Here is a 27,680-nt window from a genome sequence, read left to right on the forward strand (position 1 = left end):
CATAGCAAACGTCAATAAACTCTTCACATTTTTTATGACACAGTTGCAAACAATATTGTGTCTCTGCTACAGGTGACTAAAACTATGACTTGTGCTAAATAAAACATCTCGGAGACGTTGCTGGAAATAGAAACAAATACTGAGTGTGTGCATTACTGAGAAATCTGTCTGTACTAGATTCCAGGGCCGTGTTTGGCAAAACAACACCTAGTGACAGGGACTTCCAACAAAAAGCAGAACTCTACCCTGACGAATCCCTGATGGGCATGCAAAGCAGTCGGAGTTTTCTCCTGTTGTGCCACAACACAGAAAACACAAACACTACAAATGAAACTACATGACGAGCAGGATGAGTGTACATGATGTGTATATAAGAACACAGCAGAGATGTAGTCACAAACCTCACTGTTGATGTCAGCTCCTGCATCTAGCAGCATCTGAACCATGGCTTCGTCACCGCGGACACACGCATACATCAGAGGGCTCATGCCCTGGAAAACACACAGAAGACCACACTGAGCATACGCCACACAGAATGCAACTTGACCATATTATGCAGGATTTCATTCAAATACATTGCTCTATTTTATATGGACGAAGTTCCAACACTGAAAGAGTCTTGTGCTGATAACTAATCTCCTGGAAAAGCTTAATGCTACTCAAATTAAGAGTTGGAAAATCAGATAACAAGTGAACTAGCTAAGAAACAAATGTAATGGCAAACATTTCCACTCCCTGAGGTCGAAAATGGAGCAAAGCAATCAGTAATGGAAAGAGCACTGGGATGTTTCCTAAAAGCTGGCTCTGATTAATACAGTCAACCGTCAAAATCACTTTTTCTTTCTGGGCTTCCATATAGGGAAAATATAGTAATGCATGCAAGCTCTTAAAGTCTGCAACCTTCTGGCTTACACATTTATCTACATTTAGTTGCTTTTATCCATTTACATTTTTGCACCTGGAGTTGCACCTGCATTTTTACTGGTGATTTTACCTCATGAACAAACCGCGCTTCAGGAGTCCGAACCTGCAAGCTTTATGTTATAAGACCAGCCAAAGACCATTACAACACACAATCACTTACCACAGAGTTTTTCAAACCCCCAGGAGACAGTTTGCAAAATGTTTTATTTAATTTATTATTATTGGTTTAGGGCTGTCAAGGTCAACATGTAAATCTAGGATATTAAAGAAATATGTTAAACTTTTTTTTTTTTTGCATTCACATTCAACATATTTTTTATTTTTTTATTGAACTATTTAATTCCTGCTGGATAATTACATGAATTAAATTGAGATGAATTGTGATTATTGTATTCTACCGACAGAGAATGTTTTTAAAAGAAAACAAATCTGCAAATAGTTTTGTAAAAAAAAAAAAAAGTTTCATTTTTAGATCAATTTAATAAAAAGTTTATATAAAATAAAAAAAATATTTTCCAGATAATATTTGAACAATTAGCCAAAAAGGCAATTATTTAATTGAGGAAATATGTATTGATTTTCATCGTATTTTATTGTCACTCTTAACATTGGTGATGCATTTATTTGATAAAAAGTACAGTAAATACAGTGCTATGCATAAGTTTAGACACCCATGCTAAAGTTGACTAAAAAGAGGAATAAAAAATCATATTTTGGAAATTTATCTTAATGCCTTAATTTAAAAAATGAGGAAAACTCCAACCTTTAAGGACACCAATTTTCTTTGTGAATGAATAATGTATCGTAAAAAAATAAATGTTCTTCCTAAAAATACAGGGTGCATAAGTCTGGACACCCCTATGTTAAATCCCCATAGAGGCAGGCAGATTTTTATTTTTAAAGGCCAGTTACTTCATGGATCCAGGATACTCTGCATCCTGATAAAGTTCCCTTGGCCTTTGGGATTAAAATAGCCCCACATCATCACACACCCTTCACCATACCTGGAGATTGGCATGGTTTTATTTCAGTTAGCCTAATAGCTGGTTTGATTTGCATTGAGAGATGATCTTATGGAAAGTACTCCATGCCAATCTCCAGGTATGGTGAAGGGTGTGTGATGATGTGGGGCTATTTTAATCCCAAAGGCCAAGGGAACTTTATCAGGATGCAGAGTATCCTGGATCCATGAAGTAACTGGCCTTTAAAAATAAAAATCTGCCTGCCTCTATGGGAATTTAACATAGGGGTGTCCAAACTTATGCACCCTGTATTTTAAGGAAGAACATTTATATATTTACGATACATTATTCATTCACAAAGAAAATTGGTGTCCTTAAAGGTTGGAGTTTTCCTCATTTTTTAAATTAAGGCATTAAGTTCAATTTCCAAAATATGATTTTTTATTCCTCTTTTTAGGCAACTTTAGCATGGGTGTCTAAACTTATGCATAGCACTGTATAATGAAATACTATTAAAATTTAAAGTAACTGTTTTTAACTGTTACTGTTTGTAACTGTTGTATATATTTGAAAATTGTTTCAGTCTTAAGCATCACATGATCCTTCAGAAATTACTCTAATATGCTGATTTGGTGCTCAAGGAACATTTCTTATTATAATTAATGTTAAAAACAGTTGTGTTGCTTAATATCTTTGTGGAAACTGTGATCAATTTATTTCAGGATTCTTTGTTGCGAAGAAAGTTTATGAAATATAAAAGCTTTGTAACAATACTAACGTCTTTTAATCAATTGATCACGTCCTTGCTGAATAAAAGTATTAATAAAAAATAAAAAAATGTATCTCAAATTATTGAAGGGTAGTGTATATTATAGGAAGGTGTTCCCACATGGACGAATCATGATATTGTGGTTATCAAGAAGTCAACAACACCTACCCTACCATACTGTTAAAACCAACTTAATGCCATTTTGTACTTGTATTTATGAACGTGTCTGTTGTCATTAGTGTTGAATTGAAAACATGTGATACTCATTCTAACCTGTTCACTCATACTGTTGATCCCACCAGGCCCAAGTAAGTTGATGGCCTGGTTGACAAGGTCAGTGCGGCCACAGTTGAGCATGCGGAAGCCCAAGTCCTGCAGGAACTTAGCCTCGGTCGAGGCAGCGTCCAGCTTACGTGACACGCAGAAACAGTCATCCGTCCTGCGGCACACACACAAAAACATATTTCTGAAGTCTTAACCCTCTGCAAAAAAGCTTGAGTCACACATTCCAAGTTAAATATTTATCTATGTGTGAATCTTTCATTGCAACACTCGGCTTAATAGCAATAAAGCAGCAGTTATGGTGCAATGAAGGGCTTGCGAGAGGTTGACTAAGCTTGTTTTCCCTGTACAGACTGATTATGAGCCATTTCCATTTCACTCATGATGGGTAGCAATATCTGGTAGCTGGATGTTAATTTAATGGCATCACGCTTACTTCAGCTGGCGGGGTTCACAATCCACCCCGGGCAGCAGGAGTCTGGCCGCTTGCCGAACATCATCGCTATCCACTGAAAAGCTGCGGCGGTGCTCTGTGTGTGCCAAAGCCACTCTGATCCACTCCATCAGAGGAGGCAGTACTAGAAACGGCCTGCAGGGGGAGACAAAATGAGATTACTGTTCAACAAATACATATTTGTTATTTTAGCATTGTTTATAGATTAACATTTTGAATTAATTTAATTTTTACTTTTTCCAGCTTTCCTTTTAATTTTAGTTAATTATTTAGTGATTGTTTGTGCTTTTATTATATTAACTTCAAAAAAAGAAAAATTCCAAATAGCTTTCTTTTCAATTTCAAGTTATATTTCAGTCAGTAATTTTAGTAGCCTACTTCAACTTAAACTGATTTCATTAAGTTACCAAGGCAACATTTCTAATGTCGTTTAGTTTAAGCTTTTCACTTAATATTTATTTATATTTTTTATTTCAGCTATATCTTAATTAACAAAACATGTTTTTTTAATTATTGATAACAAGAACAACACTGGTCTTTAAATACCTACATCTCAGAGAGACAAAAGCTAGATTTAATATCACAGCAACTGATTTAATCAGCTCAACTAGCAAAAGACCTTTTCATGACCTTGGAAGATGAAAATAATCTGTTTTAATTTCTTTCTAAGCTAAATCTTATTAGCAAGAGTTTCTATCCCAAACAAGTTAAAGCAAATTAATTAACCAATAAATGTTCACTTATTTAATATCTTTTAAAATGACACTATCATTTCCCAGCAGATACACGAAGTGTTTAATCCACTCTGCGTTTATTCATAACTTGGCATTGTTTCATTGCATTACCTTTGCCTTGCAGTCTGTTGCACTGTATTTCACATTTATCCTCCTCTGCATTTCATCATATTACAGTGTCAAGTTGAATAAACGACTACTTGGCTTAAGGTAAGTACCATGAGCGAATGCATCAATCAGAAACTACCCTAACAAAAATACCCTGACAATTTGCAACGCCTACAGTAAGTACAATGGAAGTCCCCTCACCTCTCGTTCTGTAAGGTGACTTTGGAGGGCTCTACGTTGGGGTTCTCCCACTCCATCTGAGGGCAGTGCATGAAGTAGCAGAGCGTATATAAAGCCTCGGGCTCCCAGTGGATCAGGCTGCTCTTCTGAGGGAGCGGAGTGCCGTTGCTGTGGTTCTTTATGCTCAGAGGCTGGAGGTGATGCATGGCTCTGGACACTAAATCACCTGCCGGGGCACAAGAGACCTTTGGTTTGCTGAGAATGATGTAAATGGTGAAGGACAGTACTGTCGTCGCATTGACGTTACAGCATAAAAAATTAGCAACTCCGTCAATCACTGTCTGCTAGTCAGCTGTTTGTAGGTCCTCGGCAGCATGTTTGTCAGTAATGAAATTCTTAGCCAGTCCATCAAAATTAATATTACCCAAACCAGTTATGTAACATTGCCACAGTATACCTGTCAGAACCCTATATATCAGTCTAATACTAATATACATATATATATTATATATAATTACTTACCGGTATATATAATATATACAATTTCAATTCACAAATTCTATTTGCATATAGACTATATTCTTTAATGACATCGAATTCTAAACACATAGATATTGAGTTGGGTCCAACCCCTGAAAAACAGCCCCATACCATTTATCCCTCCTCAACCAAACTTTATAGTTGGCACAATGCAGTCAAGGCAAATGTTCTCCTGGCATCTGCCGAACCCAGACTCGCCCATCAGACTGCCAAACAGAGAAGCGTGATTCGTCACTCCAGAGAACACTTCTCGAGTCCAGTGGCGTCCAGTGGCTTTACCCCACTCCATCCGACGCTTGACATTGTACTTTGTGATGTGAGATTAGCATGCAGCTGCTCGACCATGGAAACCCATTCCATGAAGCTCCCGCCGCACAGTTTTTGTGCTGATATTAATGCCAGTGCAAGTTTTGAAATCTTTAGCTATGGAATCAGCAGACAGGTGGCGACTTTTACACACCATGTGCCTCTGCACTTGGTGACCCCGCTCTGACTTAACTTGGTTATCCTTGTGGCTGAGTTGCTGCTGTTCCTGATGCTTCCACTTTCCAATAATACCACTTACAGTTGACCATGGAATCTAGCAGGGATGAAATTTCATGGACTGACTTAGTGCAAAGGTGGCATCCTATCACAGCACCATGCTTGAATTCACTAAGCTCTTCAGAACGACCCATTTTTTCCCACAAATGTTTGTAAATGCATACTGCATGGCAAAATTGCTTGAAATTATTTGGCAAAAGCAATGTATAGAAAAACTAAAATCTCACAGGAAAAACATACATATACACCATAATCATTTGTTAATATTTTGTTGGTTCTCTCTTGTTTTTGCAAGTATTTATAATTTCTTTGTATGAGAGCCCAGGCAAAAATTATGCCCACACAATTTTGCATGTTTCATTGCAATATCACAAATAAAACAATTGACTCCAAGCACAACTACGCAATATGCTTACAAAATCTTTAACAATTTCTGAATAATTTGAATAAAGGGTAAAGATGTGAATTTTCCTTGGCTGGACACTTTTGGCCACTACTGTATATATATATATACATATACTAAGTGCAGTATTTTTTTTAAAGAAGAGTCTTTTGCTCACCAAACATTGTATCTATTTTGTTCTATTTTAAAATACTGTATTTCACATGCAGTTTATTCCTGTGATGGCAAAGCTGAATTTTCAGTAGTCATTACTCCAGTCTTTAGTGTCTCATGATCGTTCAGAAATCATTGAAATTTGCTAATATGGTGCAGAATTATTGACCCTTTTCACATTTCCGTGTTTCTCAGAAGCGGAAGTCATCATAGTTGGGTATACTTCTATAACGGTGAATGAGAGATTACATTAAATATATGTTATTGTTCCCATTTGCTCAAATAGCAAAGGAAAAACTCCACAATAGTAATTTCACAACCATCAAAAAGAGTAAAAACCGTCATTTTTGAGTTTACCGTCATTCCCATAGCCATTGTATTAGAAAAACCCTCACAGCAGCATTAACCAGAATATATACTGTATATATATATATATATAAATTTCATGTATAGCTTAGTTAACCACATACAAAGATATTCTACAACTGTGTGCATGTTTGCATGAGATTTTTTGTAAAGAGCACACTATCTGATGGATGAGAAAGAGGTCACAAACCTCTTTTCAAACAAGGTCACACAAAGCTCAGCATTCATTACACAGAACATTAAACACTCTCCCTCTCGCTCCAATGACTATTTCCTTTCATATGTGAAACTTTCAGATCATCTACGGTCTCATTTAGTCCATGAGACCTAATTCTTCTGAAAGCGTTCAACTGAACAGCCGTGTGTTCAGTATAGTCAATAACAGACTCTGAAAGGCACACTAAGAAACAGCCTCATCTATTGCTAAATAACTGCAGCACTCGCACTTGTTCTATCAAGAACATTTCGCATTTCTGTTACTCCAAGTGAATTAACAAGGCCGCCTGTGCGAGATAAGCATTCATTTAGAGAATAAACGGCTTGTTTAACTGTTGTAATTCTGATTTCCCTTGCCAAGGCAGCAGATTTAAAGGAATAGCGCACCTAAAAATCAGCATTCTATCAACCTTATGTTGTTCCAAACCTGCATGGCTTTCTTTCTTCTGTGGAACATAAAAGAAGGCATTCTAAAAAAGGTCTCAATGTTTTTTTTTTTTTTTTTTTTTTTTCATTAAATAAAAGTAAGCATCCAAAGTTTTATTGGATCCCAATGACTTTCATTTTTATGGACAAAAAAGTTTACGTCTTGGGTTTGGAACAACATGAGCTTGAGCAAATAATGACAGAATTGAATGGTGCCATTATAAAGAGGGAATACTGATGAGTTTGAGAGGAAGCAATGTGGACTATATGACAGCGGAGGGTAAAGATATGCACTGTAATTATACACAGTAATTGCAGGATTATGCAGAATACATTATCAGGAGCCACGAAAGTACACACACAAAACAATACAGCGTATAAGAATACACCTGTCAGCACAGAAACACACGGCGTTAGCAGTCAGAGGTGGTGGCAGGAGGCTTTCGAGAGGAGGAAAGGGACTGGAAGCCACCTGGGGCACTTCTGTGACCGACACTCATCTCTTATTCATGATAGCGTGTGACATTTCCTCAAGTCAGAGGGGCAGCGGAGGAACTGACTGAGAGATATGCTCAAGATTAACCAGCTAAACAAACACAGCAACGGCAAAAGGTCTTCGACGATTAGTCATGACCGTAAACCTCACTACCAAGAGGGCTAACCGTCTACAGGTACCGCAGGCTATTCGTATGACTATGAGTAAGCATGGCAATGTAAGAAACCAACACAGCAGAACATTTTCTGTTTGCTTGAGTGTCTTGGGTTAAATATGATACTCTCATGCGTAACAGCAGAGAAGGTGCCCTTCATCACCAGACTGAGAATGAGACGTTGGGAATGGAGGATGCAGAATGGTGTTTTACTGTGAAAACTGAGCAGAATCGATTGGCTGTCCTCCCAGAGCCAAGACATAAATTACCAAGAAAAGGCCATGAGAGAGAAAGGTGCTCTGCTTAGCTTTATGTGAGAGAACACATTTTTTTGGTCTTTTAGATCCGTCAAACTGGGATTCACTGGATTAACTGTAGTTGTTTTATTTAAAATGTTTGGAAAATTGCACGTCATGTGTATAACATAAAAAAAGGAAATACCAAAATAATGAGAAATTAATACTGTATATATATATATACACACAGTTGTAATTGAAAGTATTCAACCACCATTGCACATAAGTGCTTTTGGCAGGTAAATTTACAGGCTTTCAGCTACTTGCAATGAAAAAATCAAACAAAAGTAATTGAAATAGCTCAACACAACAAATGTTTCAAGTGGTTTCCCCAAATTCAACTGTAAATGCCACTTTTAATGACTTCTGCAGTCTCAAAATTATTCAACCCCCTGAATAGAATCCATCACAACTACACAATGGTCAATCGGAGGTGTTTAAGATTCCGCTCAATAGCACTTAAAGCGTCACAATTTTAAAATGTCTTTTTGACTACTCTAACAGTAAGGCGCATACTAAACGCATGCAGTTTCCATGCCAGAACTCCAACTATTGACCAAAGTCGCCTCCAATTTGCTCAAAATCATATAAATAAGCCACAGAAGTTTTGGGATTGTGTTCTGTGAAGTGATGAAACAAAATGATTTATTTATAATTATATTTATTTATTTATTTATTTATATATATATATTAATAATATTTAAAAAATGTAGGACCATTTGAGGTTTGCATTTTTTATATATATATATATATATTACATATATTTAAAGTTAATACTGTATATTTACACTTTTAATGAGTTTCACCTATAATTTTCTTTTATTGTTCTGTTAAAAATACCACTTGGTCTGGGTCTCCTCACACCCTGCAGTTGGCTTTTCCAGACATACCAAAGAACCATATATTCCAGCAGCCATCAAAGCTACAGCAGTTCCTGCAACAGAAAACTCGCTGCTTAGCAGACTTACTGTATATGCTGTAAGAAAAGTGTAGATAAACAATTAAGAACCAGTCATTGGGCAACAGCGGTGCACCAGAGCAATGAAGCAATGAAATGTAATGAGCGTTTTATGGCGCAAGAGGGAATAGATGCATTAACCGAGCTATGGGAGGAAACAGGGACTTTTAGGAAAAAGGGGGAAAAAAAATTATAGACGGCATGGAAACACTCACTGATGGCAATTCAGCCACAAAGGTCTTTGATTGGTTTCTGGCCAACCTAAAAAAGAAACCTCCTGACTGTGGTGCAGGTCTTAATGTGAGATATTTAAACAGCTATTTATTCTGCATAAGAGTTGATTCTCCTTAAGGGCTGTTTTTAGAATCGGTGCAGTCAAACTAATGCAGAAATGTACATTTCCCAATTAGCTGTTAATGGCTAAGTAACTACAATAGCCCAAAGTAAAGTTCTTGTATGCACACTCAAATGCTGAAAGCAGAGAATTAGTCTTATTTAGATCGACCAAACCATTACATGAACAAATGTAGTATGTAAGAATAAAAGCCCATAAAGTGTAAATGAGCTTAGCTTTTCTGGAGTCCATTTGTCACTTAGTTACTAGGGAGAGCTTATTTTCAATAATAGAAATCTAAATTTAAATATCCACCACTTATCTTTTCTATACAGTCAGCAAGCAATAGCTACTCAATCTGCATTCAAATAAGCACTGTTAAAATGACCCCAGAAAGAAAATGTATTTTTCCAGGCAAATCCGGCGAGGGAATAGGGCACAATGGAATTTTAAGAGACAAATATGACAAAAAAGGCTTCTAATGCATTGACCTTTGGACCCTCTAGTGCTCTGCAGGGAGAGATGTATTCTAGTTAACTGGCTCAGTGACACATAAAAACCTAAGAACTGTAATAGAAAGATGTAATCTATTGCCGTCCTCTGATGCTATGGGATTTATAAGAGTGTAATTACATTAAAATACAATTACCGTATGGAATATGAGATTTCAGACTTCCCTCTGGATATGTACGGCTGTGAGAGGATTGTGACAAGCCTACAAAAGGTCATATGTGCTTCAGATAACAAGGATTTCCTGAGAGGCAGTGACTTTGACAGTCTGAATGCCTTCCATTCCCATTTAATAACTTACAGATTTGAACTTCATAATAACCCTGATCCCTCTGCTAATCGTGCATATTGAAAAAGCACGCTACAGTTGTAAAAATTATGAAACATTTTCTGAATACAGACTTGGTGTCTTGTTCAATATTTTAAAGCTTTCTGCACAGGCAAACCCTGTAAAAAAAAAATCAGCAACATGCACAAAAACTCGTTTATATCATTATAAAAATAAAACTGTATAATTAGATCTGAATTTTGCAAGTTCAGCTTTCTCTTAAAATAAACTCTGCCCTTTGAGTAAGAGAGTGCTCTGTTGTGACTGTCCAAATGCAGAAAGACTCTCTGTCAGTTGTTGTTCCTGCCCTTGCTGGAGGCAGCGTACTGGATGTGTAAAGCAGGGGAGGACCGCTGTCCCTACCCAGGGTTCAAACTGCCCTCAACTTCCCCTGCAGGGTCACTGGGGACAACCATGAGAAAGAGAGAGAGACAGAAGAGAAGAGCTGGAAATAGACTAAGCATTTTATGGAAATCTCCATGGATACTGTCTATAAAAAAGTACTAATGGAGATTTGATATTTAAGATTTGAAGAGCACATGCATTTTTAAAGGAACAGATAGCAGCATTTTGTGCATATCTGCTTCTGTGGGCTTGCTATGGTATGTTTTCCATGTACTTTTCAGATATTAAACTGGGCCATGTATTTGTTGTATTGGATGTGAATGACTGTGCTTGTTGTTGCCGAGTTCAAGGCAGGCATTGCGGCTAAGAAGATTTCTGTACTGCAGAACATATAGTATTGCGTTTAAAATCGATGTTCTCCAGAATAGAACAAGCTTTCTGCTGTAAAATATATTGAATTACATGATCATTCTCCTAAGTAAGAGAGCTTTATATCTAATCAGATTCGCATTTCCTGACGGAAATAACAGTGTTTGCAAGGCAGCAAACGAAAAGTGTTAAAGTTTTAGGCAAGAATGAGTTTAAGGCTTTGTTTCTGTATAAATGAAATCCACTCAGCATGCATCATGTATTCAGTTGGCTGCGCATCACACGTCAATGTGCAGTGTACAGGCAACAATAACTCGCTAAACATATGCAAGGAAGACAAGAGCCATAACAATTAGGTTTTCAAAAGTATGCAAGAAAGAAGACCAATCATAATTCAGTATGCAAATAAATGCAGGGGTGGGGGGTGGGGGGGTGCAATGGAAATATTGGCACAGCTGAGAGCTTCGCTTGAATAATGAACATTCCAGAAAAAATTATATTTAAAATTTATATTATAGTTTTATATGTCGTTGTCAAGACACTCAGCATATGCCTAAATGCATATCAGAGCAAAAAAACATATTTTGCTGTATTGAAGGATGACAGAAGCATACACAGGTTTCTTGTATACAAACAATACCGGATGCGCGCGCATCCAAGAGGCAAGACCGCTATATGTTATGCCGAGTTCTGTAAAAGAACATTGTAATTAACGTAGATTTCGCATTGTTTGTAAATTCTTGTTGACTCAATAATAAACTGCAATTTCAGAGTTGAATCTGTTTGCTTGTGTTTCATTTGCATATTAATATAACATTATGTAAAACGTTAGTTAGTTGACTAGTATGAAATTGTCCAACTAAGTTTGCGAATCATAAAAACATGACATACCCTATGCATTTAGGTTAGTTTACAGCACTACAGCTCCGCGTTATCTCTGCTTCTGCTAGATATAGCCGTAAAGACTGTTGCTTTCTGCCTCTTAGATGCGCGCGCATCTATGTGATGACGTTGCACAGAAACCCGTGTATAGGCTATAGCTTAAATGGAAGACGTTTAGAATAACTAGGGCTCTTCCTAGAGCTGGCCCCCTGGCCAAACTAAGCAAATGATGGAGAAGGGCCTTGGTTAGAGTAGTGACTAAGAAGCTGATGGTCACTCTGGTTTAGCTCCATGATTTATTTAGAGAAATTTAGAGAAGGACAAACATCACTGCAACACTCCACCAATCTGGGCTTTATGGCAGAGTGGCCAGACTCAAGCCTCTCCTCAGTGAAGACACGTGAAAACCCAATTGGAATTAGCAAAAAAGCACCTAAAGGACTACCTCAGACTGTGAGAAACAAGATTCTCTGGTCAAGCATCATGTATGGAGGAAACCAGGCACTGCTTATCACCTGCACAATACCATCCCAATGGTAAAGTGTGGTTTTTCAGCGGCAGGGATTGGGGGAATCGTCAGAGTAGAGGAAATGCCCAACACAGCAAAATGTAGAGTAAGCCTTAAAGTGTGTATGTCAGGTTACATTTTTTTTTTAGATATATTAAATAAGGTTTAGATGTCTGAGTGAAAATGTAATTATCATTAAAATTATTACTGTAACTGCCCTACAATAAGCTTTATAGCCATTTCTGTCAAGATCATATTTTTAAAACGCAGCTGAGCTGTGACGTCATACAAGGGAGACGTGCCAACAAAGTTCTATTCAAGTATGGAGAGTTTTGAGTCTGAGGAGATGCAAAATCCCCCTCAAACCTATACGATGGCCCACAGCCATACAATTTTGAGCCTCCCAGGCGGGAGACAGATGAGGAGCCAAACAGAAATGTAAATAATTCATATCGAAGAAACATAAATATCTGGTGTGAAGAAGAACCAGTGGAGAGTTGGTCAGGTGTCTGGTAAGTATAGGCGTAACGGTATGTATTCGTATTGAACCGAAATGGTACGGGTGTCACGGTTCAGTGCATGAATATACACGGAGAATACACAGTATATAAAAAAAAAAATTAAACTCGCGTGCAAATTAATTAATGCGGAACTACTGTTAGATACGCGGGTTATTTAGGGACACCTAATCTGTAGCTCCGCCTCAGCTCTGAAGCTCCGTGGCTATAATGAACAGCCTGCGATCGATGTCAATATTGCAATGCTGGAATATGTTGTTGGTTGGTGCGTGTGTGTGTGTGTGTGTGTGTGAGAGAGAGGGGCGCGATCGACGTGCTTCTACTACAGTAGCATACACCGTAGGCACCGCATCAGCTGCCAGTCTCACTCGGGTTTTAAATCCCATTTTATAACTCATGAGATCTCCAACCGCGTAGTCCTTCTCAGTGAAATGGGCGCTGCAAATGACCGAAGTCTTGGATACCGAAGCAGCACTGAAGTCGGCGCGTTTGGTCCGAACAAAGTTGACCCAGGCACGGAACACAGTGGACTCTGTGACCGGTTTTAACGGTGTTTTTGCACACAGCACAAACGCAGTAATTCACCATCGTGAAAATACGCCTGCGTATACTAACGACTTAACTTAAATAACTAACTAAATAACTAAATAAATGTCCTAATCACTAATTCTCTCGCTCTATCACTCGTGCAATTATCAACACAGCTCAGCGAGCTTGGGAGACGTCTCCCTGTTATGACGTCAAACGATTCGTTTGGAATGAGGAGCAGTTTTAAGGGAGGACTGAAAATAATGAACTTTTTCATCTTATATTCTGCCTTTAGGAATCGAAAAACATACAAAACAATACATCAACTTGTCAAACGTGTATTTCCCCTCACTATTTTGTGTTAATCAAAATTAAAAATTTAACCTGACATACACACTTTAATAAAAACTTTGTCCAGATCATTCGGACTGGGCAGAAGGTTCACCTTCCAAAAGGACAGTGATCCTAAGCACACAGCTAATGCCTAGTTCACACTACAGGATTTTAAGCCCGATTTAAGCCCGATTTGCAAATCGTTGAGCTCGCCGACAGGTCGGGTTGTTATCGCGTGCAAATCGCGGGGGATTAGCGGCTGATGAACGCTCGCCAATCTGTTAGTATATGAAAGAGCCAACAACGCATCAAAAACGCTCGCAGACGCCTCGCGGACGCGTCGCCGAGCCCAGAAAAATATCTAGCATGCTAGATATCTGGAGCTGTCGCACGACTCAACCACATGTGATGTCATGAGCTACAGCCAATCAGAGCAAGGCATGGGTTGAGGTAACCGGGAAAATACCGTTTATACTGTCTATGGAAAATACGCGTTTTTTTGTTTTTGTTTTTTCAGAGCAAATCATCGCGCAAACAGTTTGCAGCACTAATTTCTGTCTGACGTCCATATTCAAACAAAGACTCGCGTGTTGTGTACTTGTGTTCTTCTTTGCTGGGTAGTGGCGCGCGTGCTGTATTGCGTCATTTTCGGTTCGTTTTATCGCGTGATTTTTCGTGATAAAACGTGGTTTGTAGACAAGATATAATCGTTGGATGACAGAGTTGTTGTCAACTCGTGTAGTGCGTTACCTCCTGTTGCGGATCAATCACGTTGTGTCATATGGTGTGAACAACTCAACAACTTGAACACTCCTGATTTCACAGAGAGCAAGTCATGTAGTGTGAACTGCACAGTTCAGCCCGACGTTTTAAAATCCTGTAGTGTGAACTTGCCTTAAGATAATGCATATACAGAATATCAGTATATACAAATGTGTATATATACCATATATATATACCGGTATATAAATTAAATATTTAAAGTAGAAAAGTACAAAAAAGGTATATATATATATATATATGGAAGAATATTAAAAATGGTAATGTTTACAAACTTTTAACTGGTACTAAGCATAAAAAAGCACACACACACACACACACACACACACACATACACATACACACACACACACACACACACACACACAAAAAAGTGTTGCCATTGCCTAATTAATTAATTATTTGACATTACACTGTACTGAGGAGCCAGATTGAAAATGCACGTATAGGATAAACTGCATGCTGTCTAAGTGCTCTGTTGAACATTTGACCCTTTTAAAAACAGATGTCTAAAGCACTGCTTTAAATTCATGGGGAAATCAAATACAGTGTATGGCACTTGTATGAGAGTGGATGTGTGTATGGGATGTTGAGAGCTAAAGGCCTAGTTGAGGTAAGAGAGAGAGAGACCTGAATCCTGAGCTGATGGATTCCTACTACTAAACACATACCTCTGGTGTGAAATGACTGCAACCTGGGGCTAATTCTTACTTCAAACGAAATGAATTTGCATCGAAATATATATATTTACCACTCTACACCACCATGCAGCAGTTCCTGAACACTGTGAAAATGTGCTGTACATGCAAATCAAACACTTCTACTTCTACTGAATAAAACTCTTTAAACAGATGAGTGCATACGCACATATACAAACAAGTATTAAACCAAAGAATGATGGCAGCTTCCGCTTTTCTGAGCAAGGAATGATTAATAGAAAAAAGTATATGGTGCAGAAGAGCTCAATTTAAGTTGAAAAATGGATGTTTGGTTACTCACTGAGCTCAGCGATGCTCCCCACGCGCGTGGCCAGCAGGGACTGCTCAATAGTCCGCTGCTCGGACTGACTGTAGGCGTCTCCAGCTTTATTTGAGCGCTGCTGGTTCCTGTGCAGGCTCAAACTGTCCGGCAAACTGAGGATTCCTGCACAAAAAGAAAAAAAGCATGTACGGTCAGGGAAAATGCAGCAGTTAAATCCAAGCAACACCAAGACAATGGGTTTGATTTCCAGGGAATGATTTGAATAAAAGTGTCTGCCAAATGCGAGGATGTAATTTAACATTCAATAATTGGGCAGAAACTTTTATCAAAAGCAACTTGTAGTGCATTAAAGACATCAAAAATACAAACCCTTCAGGAAATGAATATCTATGGGTAGGTCTTTCGATCTAACGGACAAAATAAGTTCACACACCATCACGCGGAAAAACATACGGAGAGCAGCAACTTTCATCAAACACTGTGAGTGTGTGTTAGAAATCAGGAATGGTGAAACTGTGCTTGGTACATTTTTCTTTTTCAAACCAAACTTGGGTCTTCAGTCAACAAGTTTTAAATCCCGTCTGGCTAGCGCGCTTCCCAATGTTTCCGCATAAGGTCAGTATGCGGAGAGTAGGCGGCCTTTTGTGGCTGTTCAAATGCGTTTTCGATTACCTCTTGAAGTGGTCAAAAATGGACAAGCTCAAAGCGTTTTAGACCCCGTTTACCAATTTAGCGTCATCCACTTGTAATCCGATCTATGAAAACGCCTCTAAATACCAGGTGTAAACAGGGCCCTTTCTCCTGTGGAACACAAAGGAAGATATTTTGAAGAATGGTGGTAACTAAATGATTAAACTGAAGCCAATGGGAACCGAAACTGTTACCAACATTCTTCAAAATATCTTCATATGACAGACTTTCATTTTTGTGTGGACTATCCCTTTAATAATACGCAGGCAAACTACACAACAGGTCTCACAGGACTCCCTCCTGGGATGTAGCAGGTGAGAAACTTGGCCGGCCTCTTGTTTCGTCTGCTCACAAGGAGAAAGGGAGGCGTATCACCTTTCTGGACAACCAGCAATTACTGTAAAGAGCTGCCGCCTTCTACTTGTGGAACACGGATTGCACACAACTTAATGCTAATGTCTGAATGATAAAAGTAAGGATTCTGCATTGTACCAATGCCACAGACTCAACATCACACAGCGATGCTGAAATCAGCATTAGATTGAGGGCTCACTTGTTCAGCACTACTGCACCACCACAAAGCTCTTCATCCCGGCTCACAGCCGAACCACTGAGGTGAGACTCCGCTAGTGTCTGAATCACACTGGTTATTGTTTTTAACAGGATGGTTGGGCTCCTCGAAAATTGGATTCGCTCTCATCCCTGTTTTCATCACTTCCATTGTTGCCGAACACTCCTGGAGCCGACGGCGTGTTAAATTATGATGTGGCTGAAACAAATGACTCTATTTTGTTGTCCACTGACAGAGGGGCTTTCGTTTGAACCGTCTCATTTACTCTTGTGAGGCAAATGTAATTTTAGGAGGGCTGCCTGAGAGAGAGAATGATGTAAATCCTTAATCGGTTCCACCCGGAGATATGACGGCAGAGTACTGTACGTTGCTTATCATAATGTATATTGTGTAATATATCGCTCAACAGACTCATCATAGGTCTTTTAAGGCATGTTATTATTATTTTAAAAATGCACCCTTTCGTAATTACTGTGATATAGATTGTGCAGTCCATCTTACAGTAAGTGTGTTTTGCTTCAAGGAGGAATAAAAAAATAAGGCGCATCCTGATAGAATTTGAAATAGGTTGCCATGGAGACAAGGCAGGGGTGGAGTGATGGTTACTTGCCTGCGGCATGGGAGGAAGTACAGGTGTTTAGCAATGCAAGACCACACCTCACTGACCTGGGCCTAGTACGCTGCTATTGTATTCATGTGTTATACGAACTAATTCACAGTCCTGCAGATGTTCATAAATGTTCATAATAAGATCCTGCTCTCCATTTCCCTGATCTCAGCTCAATGAAGATTGACTGACAGGTGCATAAGATCCTAGATGGGAGCAAAATTCCCCTTTGTTCCCTACAATCTCTTGAGTCCAGAGCTCTTATTAAAACTCTCAGCGGGTCTCTGTGACAGATGAGTGTGCCAGGCTTATGCACAGCCAGCCTGAAACACTTAAAGCAACGGGTGGTAAGACTGGCATCTCGCTCACTTTCCTCTCAGCTCCACTTCCTCAAACATCGGTCAGGGTAAACTTTTCATATTGCAGTAGGCTATAAAGACTTAACACGCAGAGAAATGCACACACACACACACACACACACACACACACACACACACACACACACACACACACACACACACACACACACACACACACACACACACACACACACACACACACACACACACACACACACACACACACACACACACACACACACACACACACACACACACACACACACACACACACACACTTTAAAAACCTGGCTTATTTCCAAGTTCTTGCCTAATTTTGTTCTGTGTGATTATGCTTCAAAAATAAAGTGTGCTAAATCATTTTATGGCAAACTTTCAGTTGGCCTATCCCCCCAAAAATCATTTTTAATAATTTATGAAGGTAAACACATTAGGTAACAAAATATGAGGGCATGTAACAGTTATTTTAAAGAAAAATTGTTCAAGCTAAAATATTTCACAAAAATAAGCTGTAAATAAGCTAAAAGATAAAATAAGCTGTTATTAAAAAATAAACTAGACTAAGGTTTGGGGTCACTAAGATTTTTTTAATGTTTTTAAAGTTTCATATGTTTACCAATTATGTATTTATTTGATCAAAAATACTGTAAAAACAGTAATATTGTGAAATAATATATGTTGTCTATGTGTTTTAAAATATAATTCATTCCCGTGATGGCAAAGCTGAATTTTCAGCATCATTACTCCAGTCTTCAGTGTCACATGATCCATCAAAAATCATTCTTATATGCTGATTTGGTGCTCTTCTTGTAATTTTTATTTTTTCTTCTTTATTTTCAATGTTGAAAACAGTTATATTTTTATAATATTTTTTTTGTGGAAACCATGATCCATTTTTCAGGTTTCTTTGATGAATAAAAGTTCAAAATAACATAATTTATTTAAAATAGAAATCCTTTGTAACATTTGAAATGTCTTTACTGTCACTTTTGCTAAATTTAAAGCACATTTGCGGAATAAAAGTAATAGTTTCTTTCAAACAAAATCAGAACACTTTATGTTATGTTGACTGACCAACGTTAAAAGCAAAATCAAAAAAATAAAAGTAATTGCAAAATTGAGGAAAATGTGTTAACGAAAAACAATGACCTGAGTAAAACTGAGGGCTTAAATACATAGAGGAAGATCATTAACAAAACAGTGAACCGGTGAGAACTAATCAGAAACCATGACAACTAATAATGAATAAGAATGAATGACTCAAAACAGTGACAGGGAAAACGAAACAGAACAGATTAGAAACTAAACAGAGCACTGTAACAAGATTTCTTTATATCAGAGGTTTCTCTTTGTAGATCCCTGAGTGGGTCAATATACTCAATAAATAATTGAAAATAACCTAGAATAATAATATTAATATTTTAGTATTAATATTTTGCAGGTTATTCAGTGGTCAGGCCGCCTGTCAGGGCAACAAAAATAATTACCTGCAGTTAAATTATTAAAAAGTAACTGATTGAAAAGAAGAAAATCAGAATTTTGTCGGTATTAAAGATTGTGAAATGTTTATTTTATAAAGAGTAAAAAGTGAACTGATCTAGTGGAACAACCGAAGCATCAGGGTGCAGGGAAAAAGAAGCCTAAACCCTGAAACCATACTGTCATTCATCCAGCGCCTCTACCACTTAACTCGTGGCTGTAATGAGTTATGGCGATCAGTGTGAAAATGCATTTGCATAATGCTGCATAATAATAAATAAATGATCATGATGCCAGGTCATGGTGTGAAAAGTTTTTCCCTCAAGCTCCTTATTCGTCTTCCTCAAGTGTGTAGAATCTTCCAGTGATGCCACTGCAGATTAAGACCTCTCTCGCTCCAGCTCGCTATCCAAAAGGCCTGTGGGTTTGGAAACCATTAAAAGTGTGTCCAAAGTGATACCCGTTCCACAACGTCTCTATTCTCAAGGAGCTGACTTTATGATGACATAGGGAAACTGAGAAAAATAGAGCCTCCAGCGTTTCTTTTTCAACTTACGATATACATTTTCTCCATTTTGACTGTCTGCCGGACATCACTAGATTAATTTAAGACATTTGTCCTTTGTTTATTTATTTATTTACTATATGTTCATATATAGTATTTACTATATTTATTTACTATATATGTAGCCTATTAGAGTTGTCAAAACGCATGTGATTTTTTTTTCTTTTTTTGTTTAACGCATAAAAATATTCAAAGTTTTTTTTCCGTCATCCTTTGGCTAGCTTTACATTATTACACTTATTCTTGCAAATGCTTTTAAACCATGCAAGCGCGATAAGACATGAAAGATAAGCCAGTGCAGTATCCATGAATCTACTGGTACTGTCTGTGTGATACACACACGACTTGTGCGCACAGAAAGCCGCTTTAGACAGTGCTTGAACGGACAAAAACACAAAAGTAACCCAAAGTGCCCATTTTGTTGAGTATCCTCGCGAGCACAGTCTTAAATGAGTTAAATAAAGTCTTAAATGAACAAAGAGTTGTGAGTAAATTGGATGTGTGCCAGATCCGTGTCATGTGCTGTAGATCTTAAAGTGACAGCAGCCTAATAAACCAGCTGCTGTCTGACATTATTGTAAATCAAAAAAACTAAAGACAGAGAAAATCAATCACTGTTCTTGACTCAATCACATTTGCAGCTTTAATAAGGATAAATCTATATTTAATTTAGAATTTATGCAGCGAAGACTGTGAACGTGAAGTGTTTAATAACTTTATCCATTTTCTGTATATTTATCTGTTAGACTTGTATACTTGAAAATCTTAATGTACTGTTTAGAAGGTTACATGGGTCAAAAACAATGAAAACAAAAACTTTTTGTGGGCATTTTGGCAGGGCAAGTATAAATCTAAACTGGTCTGACTGGGCCAGTAGAAAAAATCCTTAGCGTTGAGGCCTGATATATTAAAGGCGTAAAGGCGCTAAATGTGACATTTGTTACAATAATGTTGAATGGCTACAATTAATTAATACAATAAATAAAAAATCAATCTAATAGATACATCAGTATCAGTACTGGTAAGTGATACTGGCCTTCATTCATAAAAAAAAAATGTAATTAAACAAATATTTAAAATATACTGTCTTTATGTTGTTTCTACATTAATTTGAGAATAAATGTGAAATTTTTACAATATAAAAATATATTAAAAACGTTAGGTGCGATTAATCGCGATGTGTGAATCAGTTATTTATAAAATATATAATGTGTGTGTGTGTGTGTGTGTGTGTGTGTGTGTGTGTGTGTGTGTGTGTGTGTGTGTGTGTGTGTGTGTGTGTGTGTGTGTGTGTGTGTGTGTGTGTGTGTGTGTGTGTGTATAGAGTGAAAACCAATAAACAAACCTGGGGGGGAAAAATATGACATTTGACTATAAAAGATACAGACCTCGATCTGGGGCTGTGGTTTAGAGCCCACATTACAACTGGAGTGTGTTATTATAAGAGTGATAAGTCATAACATTGTGATGTAGTTTGTTTTTAATAAAGCTTTTTGGTTGGCCTCAAATTGCCAAGGGTTTTCGCTAAACAACCGCTGAGCTTATCAAAACACCAGCAGAATCGACGTTGAAAAACTGTTGCTTTTATTAAACAAACCGAGCAGATTTCAATGCACGTCGATGAATACAAGGGAGCGTCTAATGAAGGCGTTTGCCAGGTTTAAACCAGTTGAGGATTGTGGGTGTACAGGCGTCAGAGCCCTGCAACAATGTCAAAACCTAATAAATTCACATTGGCAACACACAACACACCATTTTTGGCCAAAACCAGAGGCTTTGGTTTGGAAAACACATCATCCACAGGATGGCTCAGATAAGAGGCTCTATAAAATGATTTGCATTTCACCTCTAGGGTGCCAGAATTGCACTACAGAACTTATCACATGCTTCACAGTGGACCAGTCGACCAAAAAGCTTTGACCGGCTAACAGGGGGACATTAGAAGAGCTGTGTGCTTGGGCAGTCAATGGGGAGGAACCGCTGGGACATACCAGAGTTTTCCCAGCTTTCCCATGCACGCGTGCCGAGTGTGGATACGCCACTGACCTCAGAGTCTGTATTTAAATCTATTTTAAAGGCCTGTGAAGCCCAGCTTGTTCTCTTAGCCTGAGAATGCAGATTAAAACACACACACATTTTCTGTCTCTTTCCAAGCACAAATGTGGAAAAACAACTCCCTGGATTTCTCACAGTGCAATGCCAGAATGCAAAAGCTAGAAAGTGATTCAAGCCACACCATGTAAACCTACACCCACAACACCTATTACACTCACGCAGCTATGTGCTTGGTCAACTTTACGAACCCTACGGTAGGTTAAAACCCACACATAAGTAAAATAATATCCAATATTTATTGTGCAAGATGGTATTTCAGTGACACACTCGAGACTTGTGCAATGGCGTTATAACCTACGCCCTGCATGAACACATCCAATATCATTTTAACCATGTAGCGGACAATCGAAACAACAAGAGTTTTGGCAGAATTATGGCAGCCCCATGCAGATGGAGTCCATATGTACGGCAATAAGAACCAGGAATGCTGCATTTCTGGGGAACGGAGGGAGGAGTTTGAAGAGAGAGATGCGGCTATGTCTACATGCGTCGTGTGACTGCGCAGTATGTCTCCAGTGCTGGCTGACCGCAGAGCTTTAATGGGTTTAGGAATCATCTCCAGTCGTGGCCTAATGGTTAGCGAGTCTGACTGGTAAACCAAAGGTTGCTGGTTCGATTCTGGCAGGAAACGACTGAGGAGCAAGGCACCTAACCCCTAACCAATCCCCAGGGCACCACAGAATAATGGCTGCCCACTGCTCTGGGTGTGTATCATGGTTTGCAGTGTGTGTGTTCACTACTCACTACTCTGCTCCTAATGTGTGTGCACTAATTTGGATGGGTTAAATGCAGAGAACAAATTCCGAGTATGGCATACTTGGCCTTCACATGTCTCTTTCTGTCGAATTTAAGACACACATGACTGTCAGAGAAACGGTCAGCATAAACCCTTAAACATTCCCACTAAGCAACTGCATACACTATACACAAAACTTTTATTCAGCAAGGATGCATTCAAATCGATCAAAAGAGACATTAAAGACTAATAGATTTGTATTTCAAATGCTGTTCTTCTATTTCTATTCATCAAAGAATCCTAAAAAACACAAAAATATTTAAGCAGTATAACTCTTTTTAACTGTGATAATACCGTAATAAGAAATGTTTCTTGAGCAGCAAATCATTTTTTTGCACATTGCAAAAGCACTGTATTTTACCCGTTTCCATAAAATTATTAAGTAAATAAATGTAATGCTTAATTGAAAAAAAGTTATGTGAACGACAGTTTATTTGCTTAATAATTTTAAGACAACGGTTTTCCTAATTTTTTTAAGTTAAGTCAACTGATCACTTTTGTGAGAATAAAAAGACTTCTTTCAAAAAATTTTTTTACAGAAATATAGGTATTAGTATTTAATGTAATGATCACCCTGAAGGTACTTAGAACGTATTTAGGAAAAGCAAACACAAGGCCAATAACAAAGGTGACATAAACTGGGGAAAAAAAACTGACATGTACATAAACAGCATTCACCATAAAAGGCCTATTAACAATAATGATGGATGGAAAGATTGTGTGTTGACTTCGAAATTATCCAAGATGGTTCTTAAATTGCAGGTCACACAAACAAGAGCTCACAAAAGCGTTTAACTTTTTTCTCCCAGTCTTCATTGACTTGATTTTTAAAGGATAACCGTTTCAGACAGGTCTCCCCAATGCACCTGCCAAATTACTGAAATAAATCAATCAATAATTTACCACAATTAAAGCAAAAGGTGTGCTTACATAAACTATGTAATGATGGCCTTTTTAGACAATGGCATAAATCTATGGTCTTAAATATATATTAAATAACAATACTAAACAAACAAAAATGTGTTCACAAGCCTAGGTTAAATGTATGCGGTAAGCGTTTGATTCAGTAAAAATAACTGGTTCACTATATGGTTTTGATTCACTAAAAAGAACCAGATCCTAAGAATCATTAGTTTGGGAATCAGTTGAACTGACCTGGTCACGCTCTATGGTTTTGATTCAATAAAAAGATCTGCTTCATAAGAGTCATTCATTTGAGATTCAAACTACACTAGTTACATTATAGGACTTGATTAACTAAAAAGAAATGGTTCATAAGTGCCATACATTTGGGAGTCAAACTACACTGGTGTATGTTTTGATTCCCTTTAAAGAACATGCCTCATAAGAGTCATTCTTTGGGAATCAGACTTCAATTCAGAATTCGCTCTATATTCAACTGATTGTCATCCGGTTCCAGTATTTTTTTAGTGTTATGATCTTTCTATTTACTTTGTTCACTATGGCATCTTTAGAATCAGTGTTGCATTCAAATCTAAATTGTATGGAATTATTGTAAATTATTGACTTGCCAAATGAATAAATGTCCTATTGGAAATTCAGTAATCTTCATTTGGAGCATTTGTTATTGATAAAAACCTCAAAATAATGTGATTCACGAAGGCAGAAATGATATTAATCTCCGCGAAAGCTGATAATAACTGTTATCAGAAGAGATGAAAGGCACTAGAACACAAACAAGGTTGTGTTTACATGTGGAAACATGCCCTGTGAATGGATGTTGGGTAATGACCATGCTGCGTCTGCCTGCTGCGTGCAACAAAGTGATACTGAACTAAGTGTCTGTGTCATAGCTAGCCCGGATAGCCTGTGGTACTTCTCTCTGGAAAACTCTGGAAAAAGCACTACCTCCTGCAGTGACCCCGATTACGTCACCAAAACAGCACGAGTTTTGCCCCCCGCTCTCCCCTGCTGAAGTAAGCCTTGCTGTCACTAACAATCAAAAACACACGTTGGTCTCTTTTCAGCAATCTGGGACAGCGTGTTATCAGCCAACCCCCACGAAGACCAATCTCTAGGCATTCATACAGAGGGGTACACTGTACACTGTTGAACAGTTCAGAGGAGATTCCAGTCAGCATTTCCTCTGAGGAATTTGTATCTGAAAACTTTATTTTATTTTTAGTCGGAACCCATTACTCTTAGCATTCTTCCCGATGCTGAGTGGTAATTTGCATGCAGCTGGGCTCCAAATTGCACAGTAATTGTTTGACTGGATCTGCAGAATTCATAATTTTGACTTTGTTGACAGGCACGCTGGGCAACTGGCTCTTTAACGTGGGCCGCACATGACGTCAGATAATGACTTGATTGATGCCTTATGAGGGAATTCTGTAACAGCACAAAAGAATAACCAATCAATCCAATGGTTAAAATTGCCATTTGATACTTGAAATTGGCATTTGAAAGTCCACATATTTTATGAGTTCCAGTAAAAGACTGAGCATAATTACGCAACAGTTAATAGTTTCCTACAATTTTCTGATACACCCACTTTTTAACAAGGTCTGCCAGATTCTATGGCATTTAATACAATTAAGAACAACATTCATGCGTTGTCATTCATCAGTCTATTTTTTATTCAGTTACTGCAATCTACGTTGTTTTTTGGGAAGAAGAAAAACTCGATTCCTTTTAAGACAAAAAGAGTTTTGGCCAGGGCCAAGTGAAATGTGCAGGATTTTTTACATTAGGTCAGATGCTCTCAAACTTTTTGGGTTAAACACGCCAAAATTCCAAAATTTTAATTGGAATGATTGAGATGTTTATATGAAGGCTTTTCAGTCCGATTAAGCCATCAATCTGATAACTAACTAATTATTGGTCTCCTAAATATAGCTTATTTTCTATGCTTATTTTTAAAGGAAAATAGGTAGAATTCTGTAGTATGGATTTAAAATGTGGTGAAATGTGAGATTAGAGTACTACACTTTTGTTTATGAAAGCCCATTTTTAAAAAGGTACAGAAATTGCGACTTTGTTTCTTATAGCTGTGACTTTGACTATCTCGCAATACATATAAAGTAGAACTTTGTGAATGAAGGTTATTCAGCTAGTTCTTTGGAAAACTGCTCAAATCTGCCAAACAGATTCCACAAGGGCATGGCTTTGACCTCTTTATTCAGCTAGCTACTCAATAACTTCTGAACACAGGACTTCTGGGATTATCCACCAATAAAACCTGTCATACACACTGGAGAAATAAGCGTATGAGCTTTTCCTAGCAAAATGATTAGACCTGTTCATTTTATGGTGCCATGGCTTATTTCAAAGTTAAACTTTCTGTTCTTGCAAAATCAGCATGTACATGTATGAACTTTACTCCTTCCAATTTCTATGCAGGTGGTTACTCACAAATGCATCCTTGTTGTCACAGCATTTCCTACAGGCATAATATCTTTACCATCACATTACTGTTGCTTTCTTCATCTCATACACTAACACATAGACACGTATACTGTATAAATACACACACAATTGCATCAAGCAATAGCAATGTGATGGGAAAATAAGGAAAAGTTTTCTCAAATGTTCTCAACAGCATGCCACCATAGCACCTCATTCACACTTTAACATTGCAAAAAACCCTTTCATACACACAAAGTGAATATAGATGCCAAGAAAGAAATTATTATTTTCTTCAATTCTTATGAATACACTTTGTGGCAAGATGCATTTGGGGCTCAGCTGGCAAAATATGCTTGTTTAATGAATTTGAATGATGGTGTGAATCAGCTCTGGTGTGTTCAGAGACACACTTTCTAACCTTTGTAAACAAACTACACGACATTAGCTGAGCATGCAAAACAACAGCTGGTGCTCCCCTCTACGGCAAGCAAGAGGGCTCGAAGATAATCGTATCCATTAAGACAACAGAGCCTGTGTTTATGGAACAAAAGTGTAAGTATTATTCTGTTCGACATGATCTCGGCTGTGAGGCACGCTGGAAGCGGATCTCCACTAGCGTATTCTGGCTCCAGCTCGCAGTCTAGCAGAAACCAGCTCCAACCCAGAGACCCGGAGTAGATGAAGCGTGTTAACTGATTTCCAAATGTTCAACTTGCCTTATTCCTCTCCTTTGAACAAACTCCTCAAGCTGAGAGCCAAAACTGGGAGAGGTTTATGCAACACATTAATGAAAAATATTATTGGAAACAGCCTCTTAACTACAGATTAAAGTTCAACGTTCCCTGCTGAACCTTTTTCAAAATTCACATCTCAAGGTCAATGTTTCAAGCTAAAAAGTGTTTTTAGGCTTGTTTTTAGACCTCTGATGACCGATTGTGGCTTTCTTATTTGTGATAGCCAAATACATTAAAGCCAAGCTAAAAGTGTTTCAATAGGCATATTCACATGCATTACATAATGCTGAATTGACTGCCAAAGAGGTCAGAGCTAATGTTGTTTGAAAAGAGGGTGGAAACCCCCTAAGAAAAGCAGACCAGTCTCCAGGAGTTGTTTCCAAATTTGAAATTTGAGTCCAATCTTGGGTGGATGAAAATAATGTTAGATTTGTGGGGGGAAAGGTTTTGTATTAACAGCTATCTTTAAATGCATAGCTAGCTTGAGCCAATATGAGTCATGCCTTGTACTTTAGAAGGTTATTTCAAAGTCAATTTTTGTAAGAATTTTAAATAATGTATCACACAAGAATGATTCAAGCTAAATTACTAAAAAAAATATGTTGGAAAATTCTGACAGGGGTAAAAAAAATAATATAATAGTAATTTATAATAATTTATAATATAAAATAATAGAATAAAAAATGTTATTGCTAGAATCTAATCCAGTGTGATTGGGACATACATAAAAAAATTCAGTGTTTCAGTTTTTAGAAATATTTAATATCATGAAATAGTTACACTTTCAAAACACTGTGTGTGTGTGTGTGTGTGTGTGTGTGTGTGTGTGTGTGTGTGTGTGTGTGTGTGTGTGTGTGTGTGTGTGTGTGTGTGTGAGTGTGTGTGTGTGTGTGTGTGTGTGTGTGTGTGTGTGTGTGTGTGTGTGTGTGTGTGTGTGTGTGTGTGTGTGTGTGTGCGTGTGTGCGTGCGTGTGTGTTTGGTGAACTTCATAAAATGAAATGACATTCTATATCTC

General features: G+C 37.9%; 1 protein-coding gene across 3 annotated transcripts in view; it reads right to left on the reverse strand.

The window, feature by feature from the left end:
- btbd11b (BTB (POZ) domain containing 11b) overlaps positions 1–27,680 on the reverse strand; it is a 64,124-nt gene that overhangs the window by 9,862 nt on the left and 26,582 nt on the right. For all 3 annotated transcript variants that reach the window (XM_079621896.1, XM_079621897.1, XM_079621898.1), the window contains exons 4-8: positions 15,399–15,542; positions 4,435–4,639; positions 3,374–3,526; positions 2,929–3,094; positions 402–491 (exon numbers count right to left, since the gene is read on the reverse strand). In XM_079621896.1, coding sequence (XP_079478022.1) covers positions 402–491; positions 2,929–3,094; positions 3,374–3,526; positions 4,435–4,639; positions 15,399–15,542 — 758 coding nt within the window. The remainder of the gene's footprint in view (positions 1–401; positions 492–2,928; positions 3,095–3,373; positions 3,527–4,434; positions 4,640–15,398; positions 15,543–27,680) is intronic.

The sequence above is a fragment of the Phoxinus phoxinus genome (genome assembly GCF_949152265.1).
Source record: "Phoxinus phoxinus genome assembly, chromosome: 8".
Lineage (NCBI taxonomy): Eukaryota > Metazoa > Chordata > Actinopteri > Cypriniformes > Leuciscidae > Phoxinus > Phoxinus phoxinus.